Below are 20,246 nucleotides of genomic sequence, written 5' to 3'. Positions count from 1 at the left end.
ACCTGACATTTGCCTAGTGAGCCCATCTGTCCCAATCCACTGATATCTGCTTGCTGACTATTCTCTTGTAGCCATCCTTGACGCTGTAACACCAGCCCAGCTGTGATCACTAGGTCACACCACCTATGTCCTCATCCCTGGCAGGTTAGGGCTGCTGGGCAGCTGGATTTTGTTTGTACATAATCCAATCATATAGTCCATGCATGGAGAAAGAACAATGCCCCTCTCTCCTACTTCGAAGTAGGAATAAGAGATCCTCCGGAAAAGGGCTTTATTCCGGAGGATTGCGCCAGTCTAGACGCTTTTTTCCGGCTTTTCCCCAAGCTGGAAAAAAAGCGGCGGCCATGTTTATTTAAATCCCGCGGGGGATATTTAAATCCCCCGCGGATTTCCCTATTCTGAAGTTGGAAATTAACATGCCTCTTCCGGAGAAGGGGCCAATGTAGACGTAGCCATGATGTTTTAATCCAGGGGTGGCCAACCCGCGGCTTGCGAGCAGTTAGCGGTTAGAGCAGAAGGTGCTTGGGGGAGGGGAGGGGAAGAGCAGCCAGCGTGCTTCCTGAGACCCAGGATCCCCAGGATCCCCAGGTACTGGCCCCAGCTGTCTCTGTCCCCTCCCATCTCTGTCCCCTCCCCCTAGCCAACCCTCCCCCCCCCCCCCCACGAGTACCCTGCCTCAGCACCCTACCCCCCACTAGCACAGTTGGGATCACATTAGTGAGGCTTGGAAGGTTTTTTTTTTTTTTTGCATCTCACTTGTGTGGCCCCAACTGACTTTTACGTGGGTCAGTGACCCCTGACTCAAAACAGGTTTCCCACCCCTCACATAAATAAAGACAATGCTCAAACATTTTGTGTTGATATATTTTATTTAAAAATGAAGCCTGGCCAACAAGCCCCCAATTAGGGCCAAGCCCCCATCTGGCCGCAGCATCATAACACTCCTGCACCCCCTCAGACACCAAACCTGAGCCCATCATACACTGGAACCCCCTGTCCTGAGCCTCTCACATCCCCAAACTCCTGTACCCCCACATCCCCAGTCTTCTGCCACAACATTCCTGCACCATCCACACACTGCAAATCTGTGTCCTGAGCCCATCATACTCCCAGTCTCCCTGCCCTGAGCCCCTCATGCACCCCAGCCCAAATTCCTGCACCCTCACAGCCACAAGCCTATGGCTTGTTCAGCACCCCAACCCTCCCCCGGACCCCAACACTCACCAGCTTGACGCCACCTCCCTGAGCCAGCATCCTTTTCTCTACTTTCTCCTGCACCCAGTTTCTGTCCCAGAGCTTGGGACGGTGTACTGGCACCTCTTTTTCTCTGGCACGGTTTTTTTTTTTTCTTAACAACTCCCCTCCCGTTCCCCGTCCCTCCTCCCCCCCGGTACGTGGCTCTTCGCACTCTATCCACTGCTATTTTGGCTCTTCGTCTCTAACGGGTTGGCCACCCCTGTTTTAATCATATATCCAGGGATGACTGGTGCCTTCGGGAGGGGAGGATGCGGGGAGGGCCACCTAAAGGGGCTGGGAAGGGGTACAGGGAGGTGATGCTCCTCCCGAGAGCTATCTTGAGTCACTTATGAATATATCAAATGGTTATTTTTAGGCAGGAAATCAAGAGATTTAAGCATAGCTGTCCAAGTGATGAGGAGAGTTCACGTACTTCTTGACAAATACCAGGAACTGTTAAAGAAAACACATATACAAAAGTTGGCCAAATGTCTGAAATACCTTGGATTTGAGAATTTGGCATGTTCTTTGTCTAGCCAGGTAATTTTCATACAATACAATTAATTTTTACAGAATATAATCAACTAATTAAATTAAAAGTGATATAACAGATTATTTTTTGCACTTTTCCCTATTTCCTCCAAATTTACATGCATTGGGCCTGAACTTGGTCCCATTGAAGCCAACTTCTCAGTGTGATACTTTACACTGCAGCTTCTATCCTCCAAATGTTGCACATACAACACTCTGAAACAAGAAAAGATGGTTTTAAACCACATTGTATGATATAAAATAAAATTCAACAAATATTTATACAAGTTACCTTTCCTTTTCAGCACATATCAAACTTATTTTTCATAGCTTATACAGTGTTCTGCCATTTTCGATGACTCTATCCTTAATAGTAAATCTGACTTGAATTTAATTTGACCTTGTAGATAATAGAAAATGACAATGAGAAGTTAGCCAAATATTCTACAGAGATGGGAGCAGCTCGTTTTCAGCTACAATATATGGGCTATTACTTGTTCAGAGAAGAGAGGAAAGATCCAGATCCCAGAATACAGCATTTTATACCAGACACATGGCAGGTAATGTTAGATGGAAACTATTTTTAATTCATGCAGTTAGAGATTTTGTCAAGATTTTCTTTCAAACTTTAAAAAGCAATGAATGAGAGTCATACATGATAAATATATTTATTTTCTCTCACTGCTATAGCTTATCTTCTCATTTGCCCCCTTTATCCTTTATTTACTGTAATCCCTTTCTATCTTGTGCTTCTTTTAAGCCCTAGTTCCACGAGGTGTACAGCTAGTTCGGATTAGAAGCCTAATCCGAACTAGCTAGTCTGTGCCGCGTGTAGCTGCGCGGCACGGGGTCCGAACTAGCCGGCATTTAAAAATGGCGCCGGCCGGCTTCATGCAAATGAAGCCTGGGAAATTCAAATCCCAGGCTTCATTTGCAACTGCGGATGACTACATAACCCCCGCTAGTTCGAACTAGCGGGGTAGTGTAGACATACCCTAACACAGTATCTGAAATAAATACAAAATAATGGGGCTTTTACACAACTATTTAATTTGACTATTTGGGACATAGTATCACATTCCTTGTACACACAAAACTTCAAATGGCCTAAGGACGGGAGAACCTTTCAAAGCTTTAGGCTTATACTACAGAGAAAAATTGTGTGGGCGGGAAGGTAATTTCTTAATCTGTGGATAAAGTAAATCCTTATTGGATTGGATGCCCTTCTCCACCCACCTGTCTTTAGAAAAAGAAAAGATGATCCAAGATGCTGCATGTTCTGAAGGAATGCCTGTTCCTTCAGCAAAGGTAACAAACATAGCTCTGTCCCTATTATGAATAGAAAGAGAGAGAAAGGCTTTCTTATGTTCACAACTGCAGAAATTTCACTTGCTCAAGGAGCAACATAAACATTGGCAAATGTGCTTGAGTGGGGAAGAGTTTACCAGTGCTGCCGCTTTCTTTCCCCCCTTACCGGAACCCTGGCTAACTTCTAAAGGTAGGCTGAGGAGAAGAATAATGAAAGGGGATTGGACTTGGGGAGAGGTGTGTGGTTGTGCAGTACTTGCATATGTTTTCTTACACAAGAAATAATGATTGTATCAGAGAAAACAATGACTTTTTTGGCTTCTAAATTTGGCTTCTAAATTTCTAAATATACTGTTGAACCAACAGGTTCATATTTTTTTGGTTTTTTTTTAAGTTCACTTTTGAACTGAAAAATTTCTTGTATCAACAATTCAAACCCAAGTGCATTTTCCTGGCCAAATTATGAAAAGATAGTTTACAATTAAAAATCAAAGTTGATGGAAAAATATAATACTACTGTAGCAGCAGAGAAAATATTTTTTAACTTTAAGCATATCAGTCTAGAATATATAAAATGACACGTCTAGAAATGAATTATTTGTTTTATCTGCAGCGAGAGCTTCTTGATGTTGTAGACAATAATGAGTCTGCAGTGATTGTTGCTCCTACTTCGTCAGGGAAAACCTATGCATCATATTATTGTATGGAGAAAGTTCTGAGAGAGAGCAATGAAGGAGTAGTTGTGTATGTCTCACCAACAAAAGTATGGCTATATATAATTATTTATTTTGTATGTTGACAATAGTATTTCCTAATATGATTAAAAGAATTTTTTGTGATTATTTAAACTGATTTAGATTATGTATGTCTGCTTTAATTGGACATATCTACTTTAATTAAACATGTTTAGAAATATTCCATAAGATATACAGAATTTAGTTTGTGTTAATTTTTATACAGCACTTTGAAGGTGGAAAATACTAAATAAGAGTGTATTATGTCAATGATGAAAGAGCATTTTATCAGGGTATCAAAAATATGTATAAAAAACATAGGAACCTGGCAACTACCTGTTGGATTGGACTCATAGTCCATGTAGTAAAGTATCTGGTCTTAAACCATGAAGCATGGGATTTTATATTCCTTTAAAAACAAATTTTTAGCATTCACTTTTATAACTCTGGATATAACATAGGAGCCCAGGAATGTACATTCAGTGTGTGTAATGCATCTAATATATGTGTAGTTTTTTCACAACTGCATGAGCAATCAAATTTTGTACATATTTATTATTGTTAGGACTCTAACTGGCATTTTCATTTTTAAATAAAGGATCTGTGCACATAAATTTCCCTGCACTCTCAGAATCTGACAGAATTCTGGAATTTATCATAGAATGTGCTCTATGTTTTTAACTTTTTAAAAAAGAGTAAAATATTATGCACACCTGCTCACAACATATTTCTTCTAAATCAGTTGTAAGTAACACTAAAAATAAGCATTGTTATAGTTCTCTAAATTGCTATTGCTGTTCTAAATTAACATGTGTCAAAAATAATGAAGCCTCTCGACATCTCAGATACTAATGTAGACTTACATTTTCTAATAGCTTTATTCGTTATCTGTTTTATGTAATAATGACTAGGCTCTTGTCAACCAAGTGATGGGAACTGTATACAATCGATTCACCAAGACACTGCCTCATGGATTAGTAGTAGGTGGAATTTTCACAAGGGATTATCGCCATGATACCCTGAACTGTCAGGTACAGTATTCTCATGTGTTACTGCATACCATGTTTATTTAAATAGTGACCTTATGAGCTTTTGATTGACTTCTCAGGAACTATATTTTTATTAGAATAATGTTGCCATAACTACATAAAGATTAGATGAAATTTGAGTGTACTTGAGCCTAAGGTTTCATCCTATTTACTAGGAACTCTGTACCTGTAAGAGCACCACTTACATTTTGACCATGAGGGGTGTTTGCTTGATTGTATTGTGGCAAGGTTAGTCCCACTCCTGGGTCCTTGACCCCTGTTCTGTCCACTATCCCACAGTTTTAGGGCTGGAGCATGACGCTCACTTGCAGAGTTTTTAGCGCTTGACCTTCCTGGCCCTCAGCATAAAGAAGGGAGTGTTGGGCTGAAGCCTTGGGCCAGTCACAGCTGAGTAGTAAGTCCTCCTGTAGCCCCATGAAAGGATAGGGAACCTTTCAACACTCACTGCTCAAGCCCTTCGCCTCTCCCTGCAGCCTTTAGCAGGGCTGGTGATTCCTCCTGTTCTGCTCCTCTGAATCTCCTTGTCACCTGGTTGTTTACTACTCTCCACATTCCTCCTCAACTCTCTCTCTCTCCTCCCTCTCCCGTAGTGAAGGCTTTTAAAGAGGCCTTGTGGCAGCCTGATCAGCTCACCTGGCCCTTAATTAATTGGATATTAGGAAAAACTATTTCACTAGGAGGGTGGTGAAGCACTGGAATGGGTTATCTAGGGAAGTAGTGGAGTCTCCATCCCTAGAGGTGTTTAAGTCTCGGATTTACAAAGCCCTGGCTGGGTTGATTTAATTAGTATTGGTCCTGCCGTGGGCAGGGGGGTGGACTTGATGGCCTTCTAAGGTCTCTTCCAGCTCTGTGATTCTATGATTCTATGATAATGGTATTTACACTGCATTGCTTTTGAGGACTTATTCCTGTGCTGTTATTCGTTTTTTCTCTCTCACTCTCACTCAAACTCTCACTCTCACTCTCACACCTACTTTTGAAAACACATACAATGAAATAAATAGAACTGCATTTTTAAAATTCTTACCATAGAAATAGGGCTAAGCTTTTTTGTTATCTGTAACACACATTGAGCTCAAGCCCAAAACAGCATCCTTGTCTAGGGAAAAAGTGAAACAAGTCATAAACTACATGCAATATATAAGGACATAGGTGCAAAATGTTGTGATTCTCATATACATAATTGCATTGATGCATGGTGGATTGGGTTAAATTTAGAGTTTATGTACATCTTGAATATCTGGAGATCAGGTAATTATGTCATGAACTAGGATGTGTATGGTGCCTGGAGTCAGAGGTCAGAGCCAGAGTCAGGAACTAAAACCAGTGATAGGGAAATAAGGCTAGAACAGATGGAACTATTTGGTGTCCGGAAGGACTTTCTCCCAGCCTACGGGGAGGGTCCACAGAACCCAGAAAACCAACTGATTATGTTGGACAAATAATGAGAAAAGAGGGATGGATGTGAGGGTCAAAGGGCTAATACAAGGGAACCAGACAGGGATACCGAGCAGAGAATCCTGGACAGTGCACACTGCCCCTTGAAGGCCTTGAGAGAGCCAGCGGATGCTGCCCATTAGAACTCTGCCTGGATACATGAGCGGATACAGGAACGGAAATAGGTCCCACAGTCACAGGCCCCTCCCCCGGCAACAGATGGGGCAAGGCAGGCACAAGTGATATCACAGCTGTGAGCATATACATTGACCAGCCAGAGATCACTTGTTGCTGTTGGGCTGAGGAGCCAGCTTGCTGATGTCTGTGCCCCATCAGTTGTCACAGTCAAACAAGTGTCTCTGCTGTAGGCAGCCCAGATTCTGGGCAGGTGCAGCTGTAAGACCTTTTTGATGACACTATACATTTATAATTATTCTCCTTTTTCACTAATGAAAACTATTTTTTTTACATTTAACTTGTCAGTAGCATTAGAAATAATATGTCATAAATATTTCTTTTCAGATACTTGTAACAGTGCCTCAGTGTTTAGAAATCTTGTTGCTATCCCCTCATCGCCAGGAATGGGTCAAAAGAATAAGATATGTTATATTTGATGAGGTAGGTTTCTTTTAACAGAAATCAAATTAGCTAATGTACAAAATGTTTGAAAAAAGGAACCAATGATTGTATTTTTCAAAATATCTGTTAGAAGATTTATTCAGCATTACTCGAGTCCTTAATTCACTTATTTTTCATTTTTCTTCATTTAAATCATTGCTCTGGATTGGGGATGGGAATGAGGGGTTCAGTATGCAGGCTGCCACAGGAAAAGAGCAGTATCTCAAGCCTCTCTCACCACAGCAGCTTGGAGTCAGGTGAGAAGTGCCTCTCTGTGACTCCTGCAATGGGCACAGCTGGGGGAGGAGTGCACGTCTCCTCATGCCCTACCTAACTCTGGCTAGGGCAGGTCTAAGTTTATCTGCTCCTCTGCTCCCCACCCAAAGTGAGCAATGCAGCAAATTATGCACTCTCCCCTTGCTCCCCAACAAAGGGGAACATCCAGCAATGTTCCCATATGCATCAATGTGGAGAGACAAGAGTTTTAGCCCCCTCTTCCTTTTCTACAGGATGCTCCTTCTCCCTAACCGGTATGGAGAATATTCTCCATACTTAGTAAGCGTTGAACATGCCCATTATCCCTTGGTTCATAAGCTGCAGCAACAATGTGGTGTTGGGTGGCAAAAATAGGGCCTGACATTCAGGCAGAGGGCTTCATATTCCAGGTCATGGACACTTTTATTATCCAGCAGAAGGACAATTTTATAGGCCACATTTTTCTTTCGATAATAAGTCTTAAATTCAGGGACAACATGGTCTGAAAACCACTCAGAAAAATATTGCTCGACTTCCAAATTACAGGAGACAAGATGTGATGTAGCCCCTCTTTGCTTTTAGGTTTTCACTATGGTAGATAAGCAAAGGCTACAACTTGTAATCACCTTCTGTATTTCCCCTGCACAGAAGGTTAAGTGGCCTTTTGAAGTTTTAAATCCAGGAGCAGTCTTCTCATCATGAGGAATGTAAGTCCATGTTGGGATCTCCTAGTAAAGGTTCATGTTCTCAATGTTAACAATTTTCAAAACAATTTTCTTTAGCAGTGCAGGAAATATTTCAGCTGCTTTTTCATCTGCACCAGCTGCTTCTTTACATTATGTAGGTTGGTACGCTGTGGAATCTGTGGAATCATCCACAACTAACACTGGAGGTCTCCTTTTCACCTGTTAAGCTCGCTCCCTCTCTGTCCTTTAAATCATTATACAGGGTTTTGGCCTTCTTTTGAATCAAGTTTTAAACTCCCAGGTGTTTTCTTTTCATGGAGATTATTAATCCAATCAGCCAGCAAAAATTTCATTTTCTCCTTTGTATTGCGCATACTGGCTCAATGCCATTCTTATCACTCTTACGAAGCTAAGACTGAGGTCAAACTTGTTTACCGCTTAATAGTTTCTCAGTTGAAGTGCGTGGGTTAAAGCGGATAATGGTCAGCTTGTGTTTCAGGTTCCAGGGCTGAAATATAGAGCTGGGAATTTCCATTCTCAGCTCTTAGACCTGCAAGCCCACTTACAGCTTATACTACACCATCACTGAAAGTAAACCAACAATACCATAACAGTGGCAGTTACCTCTTTCAATATGCTTTATAACATCTAATTGCATTTCTAATATAACACTTTTACATTGCCTCTTACACTCAGGCACACTTTGAATGTGTTTTACACTCACATTTGGTAGTACCAATGGAGATATTTTATGATAAAACTCAAAGATCCTGGATGTCGTCCAAATGGTAAAAAGGCAGGACAAAGACAGAGATGGCACACATTTATACAAAAGATGCTCAGTATGCATCTTCATATAATTTTAATGTATGACTCTGTGATGAAAAATAGCCTGTCAATTGAGCATTTCAGGAAAGTTGGCAACAGAAAAGCAATGCAAAATGAGAAGTGAATGAGTTGCAAACGACAGCTACGCAGATCAGGACTGAGGTGAATTGGAATGTGTTCCCCTACTGATGAGTGACAGAAATGTTAAATGATGCAAATGGGGAGATGTATCCCAAAGATGCTCTGTGACTCCATTTTCTCTCAAACCACCCTATTGAAAACTAAATGCAAAACCTTTAGTCTTAAGTGTCAGAAAAGAAGTGTGCAGAAATTGTGGGGATTGATTCACACATATTTAACTGCACAGATATTTGCCAATTTTGGGGGGAAAAATGAAATCATGAACCTTAACAAATCTGACATTTAACATGGAATGTAGGGACATAATCTGTATCCTTTATGCATCTAAGACTGCTAGTGAAGTTAGTGAGGGTACGTCTACACTAAAACGTTAATTCGAACTAACTTAGTTCGAATTAGTTAATTCGAACTAAGCTAATTCGAACTAACGCGTCTAGAACTAAAAACTAGTTCGAATTAGCGTTTTGCTAATTCGAACTAGCAAGTCCACATTGAGTGGACCCTGAACAGGGCTTAAGGATGGCCGGAAGCAGTGCCGGCAGGGCATCAGAGGAGGACTTAGAGCGTGGAGATGCTGTCTCAGGCTAGCTGAGGGCTGCGCTTAAAGGGTCCCGACCCCCACCCCGGACAGACAGTTCTAAGGGGTGCCCCGCTTGCAAAGCAGTCCTGGCTTGGATTGCCCGGAGTACCCACACTGGGCACATCACACCACTCGGCCATCAGCCCGGCTGCACTTGCCGCAGGCTGCCATCTGGGGAGAGGGGGCAATCGGGGGGCTGCAGGAGAGCTTCCACCCCCAGAAGCCCGCAGAGCCAGCCCAGTCCTCCCCATCGGGGGCTCGTACCCCATTCCTCCCTCACCTCCTTCCACTTACCCTTCCCTAGCCCCCCTCCCTGATGTACAAAATAAAGATAACGTTTCTTCCAACATTGACTCTGTCTTTATTGAACAAAACTGGGGGAGACTGGGAAAAGGAGGTGAGAGAGGGGAAGAGAAAGGCTGGGAGAGGGGAGGGCATCTAACATGATCAGGGGTTGGGAACAGGTCTCAGATGAAGAGAGGCTACAGAGACTGGGACTGTTCAGCTTAGAAAAGAGGAGATGGAGCGGGGACAGGATAGAGGTCTCTAAAAGCATGGGTTGGGTGGAGAGGGTGCATTCAGAAAAGTTCTTCCTGAGTTCCCATAAAGAAGGACTAGAGGACACCAAAGGAAAGGAATGGGTAGCAGGCTTGAAACTAGTAAGAGAAAGTTGTTCTTGACGAAGCAAATAGTTAACCTGTGGAACTCCTTGCTGCAGGAGGCTGTGAAGGCTAGAACTAGAACAGAGTTTAAAGAGAAGTTAGAAAAAGTCATGGAGGTTGGGTCCATGGAGTGCTATTAGCCAGGGGGTAGAAATGGTGTCCCTGGCCTCTGTTTGTGGAAGGCTGGAGATGGATGGCACGAGACAAATGGCTTGGTCACTGTCTTCGGTCCATCCCCTCCAGGGTCCCTAGGATTGGCCGCTGTCGGCAGAAAGGCTACTGGGCTAGATGGACCTTTGGTCTGACCCAGGACGGCCATTGTAAGCTCAGGGCTCAGGGTCGGGGGTCTCAGTGGACCCCCTTGATTTTCATGCACACCTGCTCCTGGGTGGCCAGGCTGGCAGCTCTCCTGCCCTAGCCGGCCACTTTCCTGTGCCTAGTGCAGAGATCGTGGACGAGGTCCACGATGTCCGCACTAGCCCAGGAAGGTGCCCGCCTCTTGCGGTCCAGGGCAAGCTCCCGGGAGCCGCCAGCCTGGTCCCGGGAACAGGGGGTGGGCTGGGGGACATCGGGTGGGTGGCTCTGTGCCATGCCAGGTGCAGGGTCTGCTGGCTGGGTGCTGGCAGGCTTGCACCTGGCACGGGCACCGTAGCCAGCCCCGTGCCCCTTTAAGGGGTCCGGGGCTGGGACGGGGGCATAGAGTTTCCCTGGTGTTGGCCAGAGTGGCCACCAGGAAAACCTGGGGAGGGCTAGCCTCCCACTAGTTCGAATTAAGGGATTCAAATTCGAACTAGCGGAGCGCTAGTGTAGCGGCTATGAATGTTAGTTCGAACTAACGTCCGTTAGTTCGAACTAACATTGTAGTGTAGACATACCCTGAGACGCTTGAGTGCAAAATGAATATTGTTGAGTCCTTAGGGTCTAATCCAATTCCACTGATCCCATTAGAAGGACTAAGTGGGCATCAGAGTGGACCCTTAATAACATATTGACATATCAGAATTTTTGGCACTCATTTTGTGAAGTAAATATCATTAAAATATCATTCCATATTTAAAGCCGATTTTTTTTCAAATACAGGTCCATTGTCTTGGTGGGGAAATTGGAGCAGAAGTTTGGGAGCACTTGCTGGTTATGATTCAATGTCCATTTCTGGCTCTCTCAGCAACTATCAGTAATCCTGAATATCTTACTGAGTAAGTCTGAGCTTTTATTTTCTTATAAGGCATATAAATTGTATACATTTGATAAGAGAAACTTTCCTTAGAGAATGTAGCACAAAATGTAGGTGGAAACATTCATGTTTCTTTAAAATAATATCTGGCTCAGAGCTGGATTGCCAGAGATCATACTGGGTAAGGCCCAGTATTCCGACTTGTCCCAGCTCAGATTGTTACTCCAGCTGTGGTGGAGAGAACAGAGGCCACTCTCTGATAATGGGATGAACCCTAGCTGCACCACTCTACTTGCCTCTGCCTGGAGAAGAGCCAGAAACTGATTTTTATTATTATCCATGTTGGTTCAAAAAAGACATAGGGTATGTCTACACTACCCCGCTAGTTCGAACTAGTGGGGTAATGTAGGCATACCGCACTTGCAAATGAAGCCCGGGATTTGAATTTCCCGGGCTTCATTTGCATAAGCCGGGCGCCGCCATTTTTAAATCCCGGCTGGTTCGAACCCCGTGCCGCGCGGCTACACGCGGCACGAACTAGGTAGTTCAAACTAGGCTTCCTAGTTCGAACTACCGTTACTCCTCATTCCACGAGGCTTCATTTGCAAGTGCGGTATGCCTACATTACCCTCCTAGTTTGAACTAGGATGGTAGTGTAGACATATCCATATAGACATACATACACAAAACAGCGTGGGTATGTCTACACTACAGTGTTAGTTCGAACTAACTGACGTTAGTTCGAACTAACATTCATAGCCGCTACACTAGCGCTCCGCTAGTTCGAATTTGAATCGAACTAGCGGAGCGCTTAGTTCGAACTAGGAAAACCTCATTTTATGAGGATTAAGCCTAGTTTGAACTTACTAGTTCGAATTAAGGGGTGTGTAGCCCCTTAATTCGAACTAGTGGGAGGCTAGCCCTCCCCAGGTTTCCCTGGTGGCCACTCTGGCCAACACCAGGGAAACTCTATGCCCCCCTCCCAGCCCCGGACCCCTTAAAGGGGCACGGGCTGGCTACGGTGCCCGTGCCAGGTGCAAGCCTGCCAGCACCCAGCCAGCAGACCCTGCACCTGGCACGGCACAGAGCCACCCACCCGATGTCCCCAGTGTGGGTAATCCGGGCAATCCAAGCCAGGACTGCTTTGCAAGCGGGGCACCCCTTAGAACTGTCTGTCCGGGGTGGGGGTCGGGACCCTTTAAGCGCAGCCCTCGGCTAGCCTGAGACAGCATCTCCACTCTCTAAGTCCTCCTCTGATGCCCTGCTGGCACTGCTTCCGGCCATCCTTAAGCCCTGTTCAGGGTCCACTCAATGTGGACTTGCTTATTCGAACTAGTTTTTAGTTCTAGACGCGTTAGTTCGAATTAGCTTAGTTCGAATTAACTAATTCGAACTAAGTTAGTTCGAATTAACGTTGTAGTGTAGACGTACCCCATGTTGTTACACTGATGGCCGTGTTTTCTTGTCTACATCTAGTAATGGGTGATTCAGTTTGGCAGAAGTAAGAACTCTTTTCTCTTGCTGAACTTTCTTCCCCGATTCCAAAAACAAAACTTAAATTCAATTATCTTTTTTTTTCTTGAGGTAGCAGGAAAGTTTTGTTAAGGAAGTTGAAAAGTCTGCTTTCAGAATGTTTCTATGAAATTAAGGAATATAGTTGAGGATCAGATTTCATGTTGAATATTTATTTATGTTGAATGTAATTGAGGCTCAGATTTATATAAAAATATTTACATATTTTGCCTTTTAACTTGCTCTAAACACATCTATTTTCTTTCAGTTTTTTTGCAGAAGCTTTAACTTTATTTTGTTCTTATACTATAGGTGGCTACAGTCAGTAAAAAGATACTGGCAACTTGCTGAGAGTACAATAGAAGAAAGCCCCAGTTCATGTACAACTGCCTGGAAAGGGACAAGGAAGCCAAAACTACAAAAAACAAAAAAATCATATAGAGTTAGACTAGGTCTGTATTGAATTTTTTTAAATTTAGAAAATATAATTTGTGGCCTCAATCCCGCAAAGACTTACAAACTGTGATTAGTTCCATAAAACTAAACATCTTTACAGAATGGGAGACTTAATATTTAAAAGAAACAAGCATAAGTATAATTTTAATTCATAAATAATTTTATGCTTGTATATACAGTGCTGCATGGAGACAGATACAATGATCTGGAAAAGTATGTGTGTTCTCTCAGGGATAATAATTTCATCATTGATCACTATCACCCATGTGCTGCATTAACAGTCAACCATGTAAGTATAACAAGAGAGACAAGTTGGTCTTGAATTAGTAACATTAATGAAAAAATCGTTCTGCTGATTCTTTGGTTTAACACACATATAGATTGAGAACTATGGCATTCCTTCAGACATTGCCTTCTCTCCACGAGAGAGTATCCAGTTATATGACATGATGGCAAAAGTCTGGCAAGAGTGGCCAAAATTACAGGTGTGTATACACAATTATATATGGAGTCTATTTTTTGAAAATATCGAAAGAGCAATTTGTTATTTTTTTAATTGATGCTGTTTTCAAGGAGTTGGATCCTGAGGAATTTACTTCTTTCAAGAATAAAATAGTAATTACAAGAACAAATGCAAGAAATTATGAACAGGAACTGAAGAAAGAACTGATCAACTGGATTGTTCTTGGCCAAAGAGAAAAGGTAACTAAAAATGTCACAAGCGTGTGTCCTTCTGAAATGTAAATAGATTATTAATACAGTACACATATCCCTTTAGTTATTAAAATCAATTTTTTGCTATTTCTTTTGTTATTGAAAGCATTTTCTCTAATTAAAGTTCCAGTGGCTCCTAAAATCAGTAGTGTTGCTAGTATGTTCAGATGAAATTCTAAAAAGGGCTCAAAGGAATGGGTCATCTAATGGCCACTGTGAAAGCTGGAATTCTGAATTCCTTAGATTGTTTTTTAAATCCCATCGTTTGTGCTTAATGCATTCTCACTGGCCCTGTTTTATTTTAGAACATTTCTTGTCTTAGTGCATTCTTGAATCCCTTTTTGCAAACTACAGGTAATGGGCATGTTTCCAGTTGAAGAAGTTTTTCTTTGTGATTATAAATATTTGGAGTACATTCTTCTTAGAGGCTTGAGCTAAGCACATTCTAAACATAGAATAGAAGACCACTCACAATCTAGGGCCTTTCTCTATTTATAGTTACGTAGGTGTAAATGAAGTGCATTTGTGTTGAAATCAGTGGATACGAACTGGTATAAAATATGTGTAAGTGAGAAGAAAATCCATCCTTTAACTAAGGCAAGATATATCAGTGGGTATACCATGACAACCAGTCAGAAGGGGCAGTGGATGGAGGAGAAAGGAAACAATAATGAGTAATATAAAAAAGTAAAATCTTTTAAAAATGTGATATTTTCATCAACATGCGTAATGGTGCAATGATTCTTACCTTTGTAATAATGTAGCATTCATATAGCAGTTTAAGGCCTCAGTATACATGTGGAATACTCATTGAAGTTAATCTTAAATTCCACAGAGCACTCAAATGATCCATCCATAAATTGTATTCTGATGCCACAATTATAGGTGACCGTATAAAAACCTAAATAGATATAAAGTTTAAATAGAAAACTGGAGTTTTAAATCTCCTTTATTTACATTTGATACATATATTATTATTGTGCTCCATTTTGATTTTTTTTTAGGTCTCGTCGAGTTTATATTTTCATTCCTTTAAGACTGTAGGACTGTATCCAGTAGGAATAATTGCTTTGTGCCATCTTTTTGGCTAGTTAAATTCCTGAATTTAAGTACAGTTAAACTTAATGCTTACTTCATTCTTTTGTGATTACCAGAACTTGTATATGTATTGTGAATATACTGGGCAGGATTGTGTTCTCAGGTACATCTCTGTGGCCCCATTGTTGCCAGTACGGTTACATTTAGCAAATGTTTCAGAATTTGGCACTGAAAAAATTTCACAACAGCCCTCTGATGAAATATAGTAAGTATTATCCTAATTTTTAAAGATGAGAAAATCATGAAGGAGATGAAAAGGATTGACTAATCACTTTCTGATACAGACTTAGAATTTAGGATTTAGTAAGGGCTCATTTAGACTTCGTGGAACAGTCGAAAGAGGATATGCAAATTCCACTTTCGAAAGTGAAAGTAGTTTAGACGCAGCTTTTTCGGCGACCTCCCCCCTTTGTCGAAAAGCCGCTCTTCCTCAAAAAATGAGGTTTACGCGGCTTTTCTACAAAGGGAGGGGTGGGGTTTGCTGAAAAAGCCGCATCTGAACTACTTTCATTTTTGAAAGGTCTGCTTTCAAAAGTGTGATCAGAAGAAGATATGCAAATTCCTCTTTCGACTGTTCCCCATAGTCTAGATAAGCCCTAAGTGGTAAGGGAGCAATGTACTCTAATGGATTAGGCACGTGATTCAGCGTCTGGAATTTCTGACTTTCTTGAACAAAGATATTTGTAGAAGGACAGTTTCTTTAGACCAGGGGTGGGAAACCTAAGGTCTGGGGGCTGGATCCGGCACCCTGAGGCTCAGGGCTCCCTCCCAGCATTGGGGAGCCCATGCTGGTGCTCCAGTTCCCCACCACAGTGTGAGAGCACACAGAATCTACTAGCCTGGCCCCTCCCAGGCTCTAGTGTACGAGGGAAATGTGGGGAGTGTCTTTCTCCTTCTCACTCGGGGTCACATCAGTGAGGGTTTTTTTTCCCCACTTCTCCCTTCTGTGCAGCTACCAACTGATTTTTCTGTTGGTCAGCAGACCCCGATCCAAAAAAGGTTCCCAATCCCTTCTTTAGACACAGGACCCCCGGGGACAAGCAATTCAAAAGGGTTCAGGGCTTGCAGCTGCTGTCATCACTACTGCAGCAGTGGTAGGAATTAAAGCCCTGGGCCACCAGAGTGCCAAGTGGTGTGCTCTGGATGGCTCTGAGGGCTGGTGGGGGAAAGCGGAGAGGCACGGCATGGCACGGCATGCTCCAGACAGCACTGAAGGTTAGCTGCCCCCAGCCCTGTCCCTTCCACCCCAGGTCCCACCTCTGCTGGAAGCACAGCACAGCCTCCTCCCAAACTTTGATCAGGGACCTGGCAAATCTGTCAGCCTTACTGTTTAGTTAACAAAGTTTATTGCCTGCTCCAAAACATACATATTGCACTATAAATGAGATACTAACATTACTTTGTGTAGGTGAGTCAGTTGCTGGAATCCCTTAAACCACATCCTGTTGATTGTTCAGAAAATGAAAAACGGATCAGATTTGCACAATTTGTTGAAAAACTACAAGACATGGATAAATTGCCTGCCATATTTTTTATGTAAGTATACCAATTCAATTTTTGTAATGTATATCTTTTTATCAGAGCTAGAATGGTGTGTATTGGAGCTAAGAAGGTATGTTTTGTAGTGTGCTATTTTTTTTACAAAAGTCTCCTGAGATTAAGTTTTGTTTGTTAGACCATTTGTTTAAGAACATTTGAGGTAAATGTTCACATTGTAAATCACAAGCACTCTCATCCTATTCACCTTTATGAGGAGTTAAAAAGTGTAGCTGAATCATAATTGGAATATACACAGACACACACACACACACTAATTAATGGCATATCGGGAAAGTACGCAGTATCTTGCAATATTGGAATTGTTAAATTTCATAGCTTAAATATATACAGAGAGGGATGCACATATATATGTTATCTAATCCATTTTGTATTTTCATTAATGTTTTTAAATTTAAAAAGGAGCTTGATGGTTTTCCTTTCCTTTGTCTCCTAAAGAAAGTGGACAATGGAGTTATTGGGTTGTGTATGTTTTGTACACATGTACAATTTCAAATAAAAATCTAAATGAATAGATTCAAAATTGGTTTTGTTTAATTCTTTAAACAATTAAGCTGGGAGGTGTAAAATAATCTGAGATAAGAAATTGTCCTCAACAATAGGAAATTGACATGACTCCTCAGAGATAGTCAGAATCTATACAGAATGACAAAAGTAAAAATGAAGATTCTGAGAAAATAAGTCAGCAAATCACATTTAAGCGACCTGGCCCTCAGCTGCCATGTATCTTATATAAATACATATACCTGTGCAAAGTAGGTATAGCATTCTACCATTAACGTCCATATTTTACTAGGTGTAAGGTCTAGTTCAGCAAAGCATTAAGCACTTGTTAAACTTTTTAATCATATGAGTAATTCCATTGATGTTGATAATACTAGTCATGTGTTTAAAGTTACGCATATGCTACATGCTTTGTTTAATAGATAGGGACATATTTCTAATGAGTAGAATTAACTGATAGATTACAAGACCTGCTTGTATGACTATTGCTCTAACATTATAAGTACATTGTTTAAAATTTGTATCTCTTTAACAAACAATGTTTGCTAATATTAATAGATGTTTATTACAAATTTTGTTTTAAGGTTTAACATTAATTCAGTAGAACAAAGAGCCATTGATGTATTTTACAATTTGACGAAAAAGCAAATGTATGAACGAGATCCTAATACTCAAAAAGAAATAGAAAGTTTAAGGGACAAACTGAGAAAAACTAATAAAACTCTAGAGAAATGTTTGGCTTCGTAAGTATTACTATATATTTATTATTTTATTATGGTACTAGCCAATTAGCCCATCATGAGACGGGATTTTCACGTCTCTCCTCGACGTCGGTCTTCTTTCCTGAGCCTCCGGTCTCTCGCTCCGTCTCTCTCTCTCTCCTCCTCCTCCTACTGCCTCCACCCCTCTCTCTCTCAGCTGTCCTCTGCCTCTCTCTCTGTCTCTCTCTTTCTTTTCTCCTCCCCCTCCTGCCTCTCACTCGGGGGACCACGGAGCCCAAATGGCCGTTTGGGTGCCGCACTCCCCGGGCCGCATGGGGGGTGTGGAGCCCAAACGGTCGCTTGTGCCACTTGCTCCCATGCAGCAGCCTGGCTGAGCAGCACAGAAGTCATCCAAGCACCACGGCGGGAGACAAAGGGAGGCGGGGTGGTGACGTTCATAGCCAGAGGGCAAGGCCTGGAGCCGCTGTCATGCCGTATGTCACCACCCCGCCCCCCTTCGCCTCCCACCGTGGCGCTCGGCTGACTTCTGCGCCGCTCAGCCGGGCCGCCGCAGTGGAGCAAGTGGCTGTTTGGGCCCCGCACTACCCATGCAGCACGGGCCACCCAAAGGGAACAGCCAGCATTTCAGCAACAGTGATGTCCAGAGAGAACAGCCAGCATTTCGGGCAACAGCGCCGCCCAGAGAGAACAGCCAGCATTTCAGCGTTACAGACTCTTAGACACTGGGCTACTATGTATATGATGCTCAGAAGCCTGAATCAGGATCAGGGACTCAGTGAGTTTGATGTTGCAAAAACACATACTATGTGTCATGTGTTCAAGATACCAGATACGAAAGGAGCCAGAAGACACCAAGGACAAGCTCTACTTCTAACTTTATTATACACAAAATAGTAAAGAGAAGCAATGCAAAGTTATGTATATCTATTTCAATAAATGGGGTAGTTAGCACAGACAATATAGTAACTCCTACACCTAGAACAACACACAAGATATTCAGTTTTAAGGATATGAATATACATGTACTTATTTCTATAAATTACACGCAGTTCAACGTTAGCAGTCTTACAATTGACGGATGAGAGGTTGTGGCTTCTTTCTTTCCCTATGCATAGAGGCGTCCACAATACATTTGCTAGTATGAAGAGGTTCAGCTTCTAGTTGCAGTGAGTAAGATATGTGGGGATACCTCACCCAGTCTATCTTTCTGACACCTATATTTATACTCAACTTGGTTGTTTTAATAATAACTATCCATTAATTATGTATTGTGTAAGATACCTAAAATGCCCTTATTTAGGGTACATCCTGCTACTCAGGATGTTGAAAAAACTATGGCTACGTCTATATTGCGCATTCTTCCGCAAGAAGATATATGTAAATGAGGCGCGGTGATGAATATTGCTGCACCTCATTTGCATACCTAATGAGCCGCCATTTTTCCGCAAGGGGCTTTTGCGAAAGAAGGAGCAGTCTACACTGCTTCTTCTTGCGCAAAACCCCCCTCGTGCGCAAGAGCCGTTCTGCCTGAAAATAAGCCCCTTGCGCAAAATGGCAGCTTATAAAGTATTCAAATGAGGCACGGCGATATTCATCGCCGCGCCTCATTTGCATATTCTTGCGCAACAGAGCGCAATGTAGATGAAGCCTATGTGCCTGATTAACAGTTTTATGTCTGCATCTGTTTTTTGCTCATCAGAAATAAAAGGTACCAGTACCACCTTACGTCTGGTTCTCTTGGTGTGGTCTCACTGTAATATGCTGAATATGCATGATTGTGAAAATCATTCCTGCTTCAAAGCCCCCCCAGCTTTGCCTGCATACCATGTGCACCAAGCTTGAAACAGGCCTGGGTTTTGCTTTGTTAGAGATCTGTACTTTGAGTAAAGCAAACTTTGTTTTGGTCAAGGCAGGGCCATGCAGGTCTCCCATACAGTATGAGTCAATTCATGATTCAAAGAGTTCATTATTTTAATAACAGGAATAAACCAGTGGCTCTAATAGACAAACTGATGCAAGGGGCAAGGGAAAGCTGGTTTCCATCATTCCCTTTGGCAGTCTGGCATAATTAAACTTGTTATTTGAATGTTTCAAATACTATCAATATCCAACTCCTTTATTTTCATTTAACCTAACTATATGTAATCAATAGACTAGAGTGATTTTTTGCCATGCTGGAACAATTTCTGAATCCACCAAATCAAAATTGAACTTTTAAAATTCAGACATGGCAGACATAGAGTGTCATGTAATGAAATGTATAATATGACATTTAACTTTAGAAATATACACTCCCAACATGAGATTCTCAGCCCTGCCCATGCTCCTTTGCAACATGGAAAAGAGCCAGAGCAGCATAAAGAGGGTATTAAAAGCTCCCTAATGAAGATTATTCTAAAATAGAAATTGCAGAAGACAGACATAATGCTTCTTTAAGAACATAA

General features: G+C 42.1%; 1 protein-coding gene across 19 annotated transcripts in view; it reads left to right on the top strand.

The window, feature by feature from the left end:
- DDX60 (DExD/H-box helicase 60) overlaps nucleotides 1-20,246 on the top strand; it is a 215,643-nt gene that overhangs the window by 143,514 nt on the left and 51,883 nt on the right. For 18 of the 19 annotated variants that reach the window (XM_075930174.1, XM_075930179.1, XM_075930177.1 and 15 more), the window contains 12 exons: nucleotides 1,613-1,776; nucleotides 2,175-2,327; nucleotides 3,689-3,838; nucleotides 4,721-4,840; nucleotides 6,818-6,913; nucleotides 11,146-11,261; nucleotides 13,064-13,203; nucleotides 13,387-13,496; nucleotides 13,588-13,692; nucleotides 13,781-13,909; nucleotides 16,428-16,555; nucleotides 17,665-17,823. In XM_075930174.1, the coding sequence (XP_075786289.1) occupies nucleotides 1,613-1,776; nucleotides 2,175-2,327; nucleotides 3,689-3,838; nucleotides 4,721-4,840; nucleotides 6,818-6,913; nucleotides 11,146-11,261; nucleotides 13,064-13,203; nucleotides 13,387-13,496; nucleotides 13,588-13,692; nucleotides 13,781-13,909; nucleotides 16,428-16,555; nucleotides 17,665-17,823 (1,570 nt within the window). The remainder of the gene's footprint in view (nucleotides 1-1,612; nucleotides 1,777-2,174; nucleotides 2,328-3,688; nucleotides 3,839-4,720; nucleotides 4,841-6,817; nucleotides 6,914-11,145; nucleotides 11,262-13,063; nucleotides 13,204-13,386; nucleotides 13,497-13,587; nucleotides 13,693-13,780; nucleotides 13,910-16,427; nucleotides 16,556-17,664; nucleotides 17,824-20,246) is intronic. The other variant, XM_075930180.1, reaches the window with a different exon arrangement.

This window comes from Pelodiscus sinensis, chromosome 5, assembly GCF_049634645.1.
Source record: "Pelodiscus sinensis isolate JC-2024 chromosome 5, ASM4963464v1, whole genome shotgun sequence".
NCBI classification, from domain to species: domain Eukaryota; kingdom Metazoa; phylum Chordata; order Testudines; family Trionychidae; genus Pelodiscus; species Pelodiscus sinensis.
Note: the sequence above shows the minus strand (reverse complement) of the source record. Positions and strands in the feature narration are given on the sequence as shown.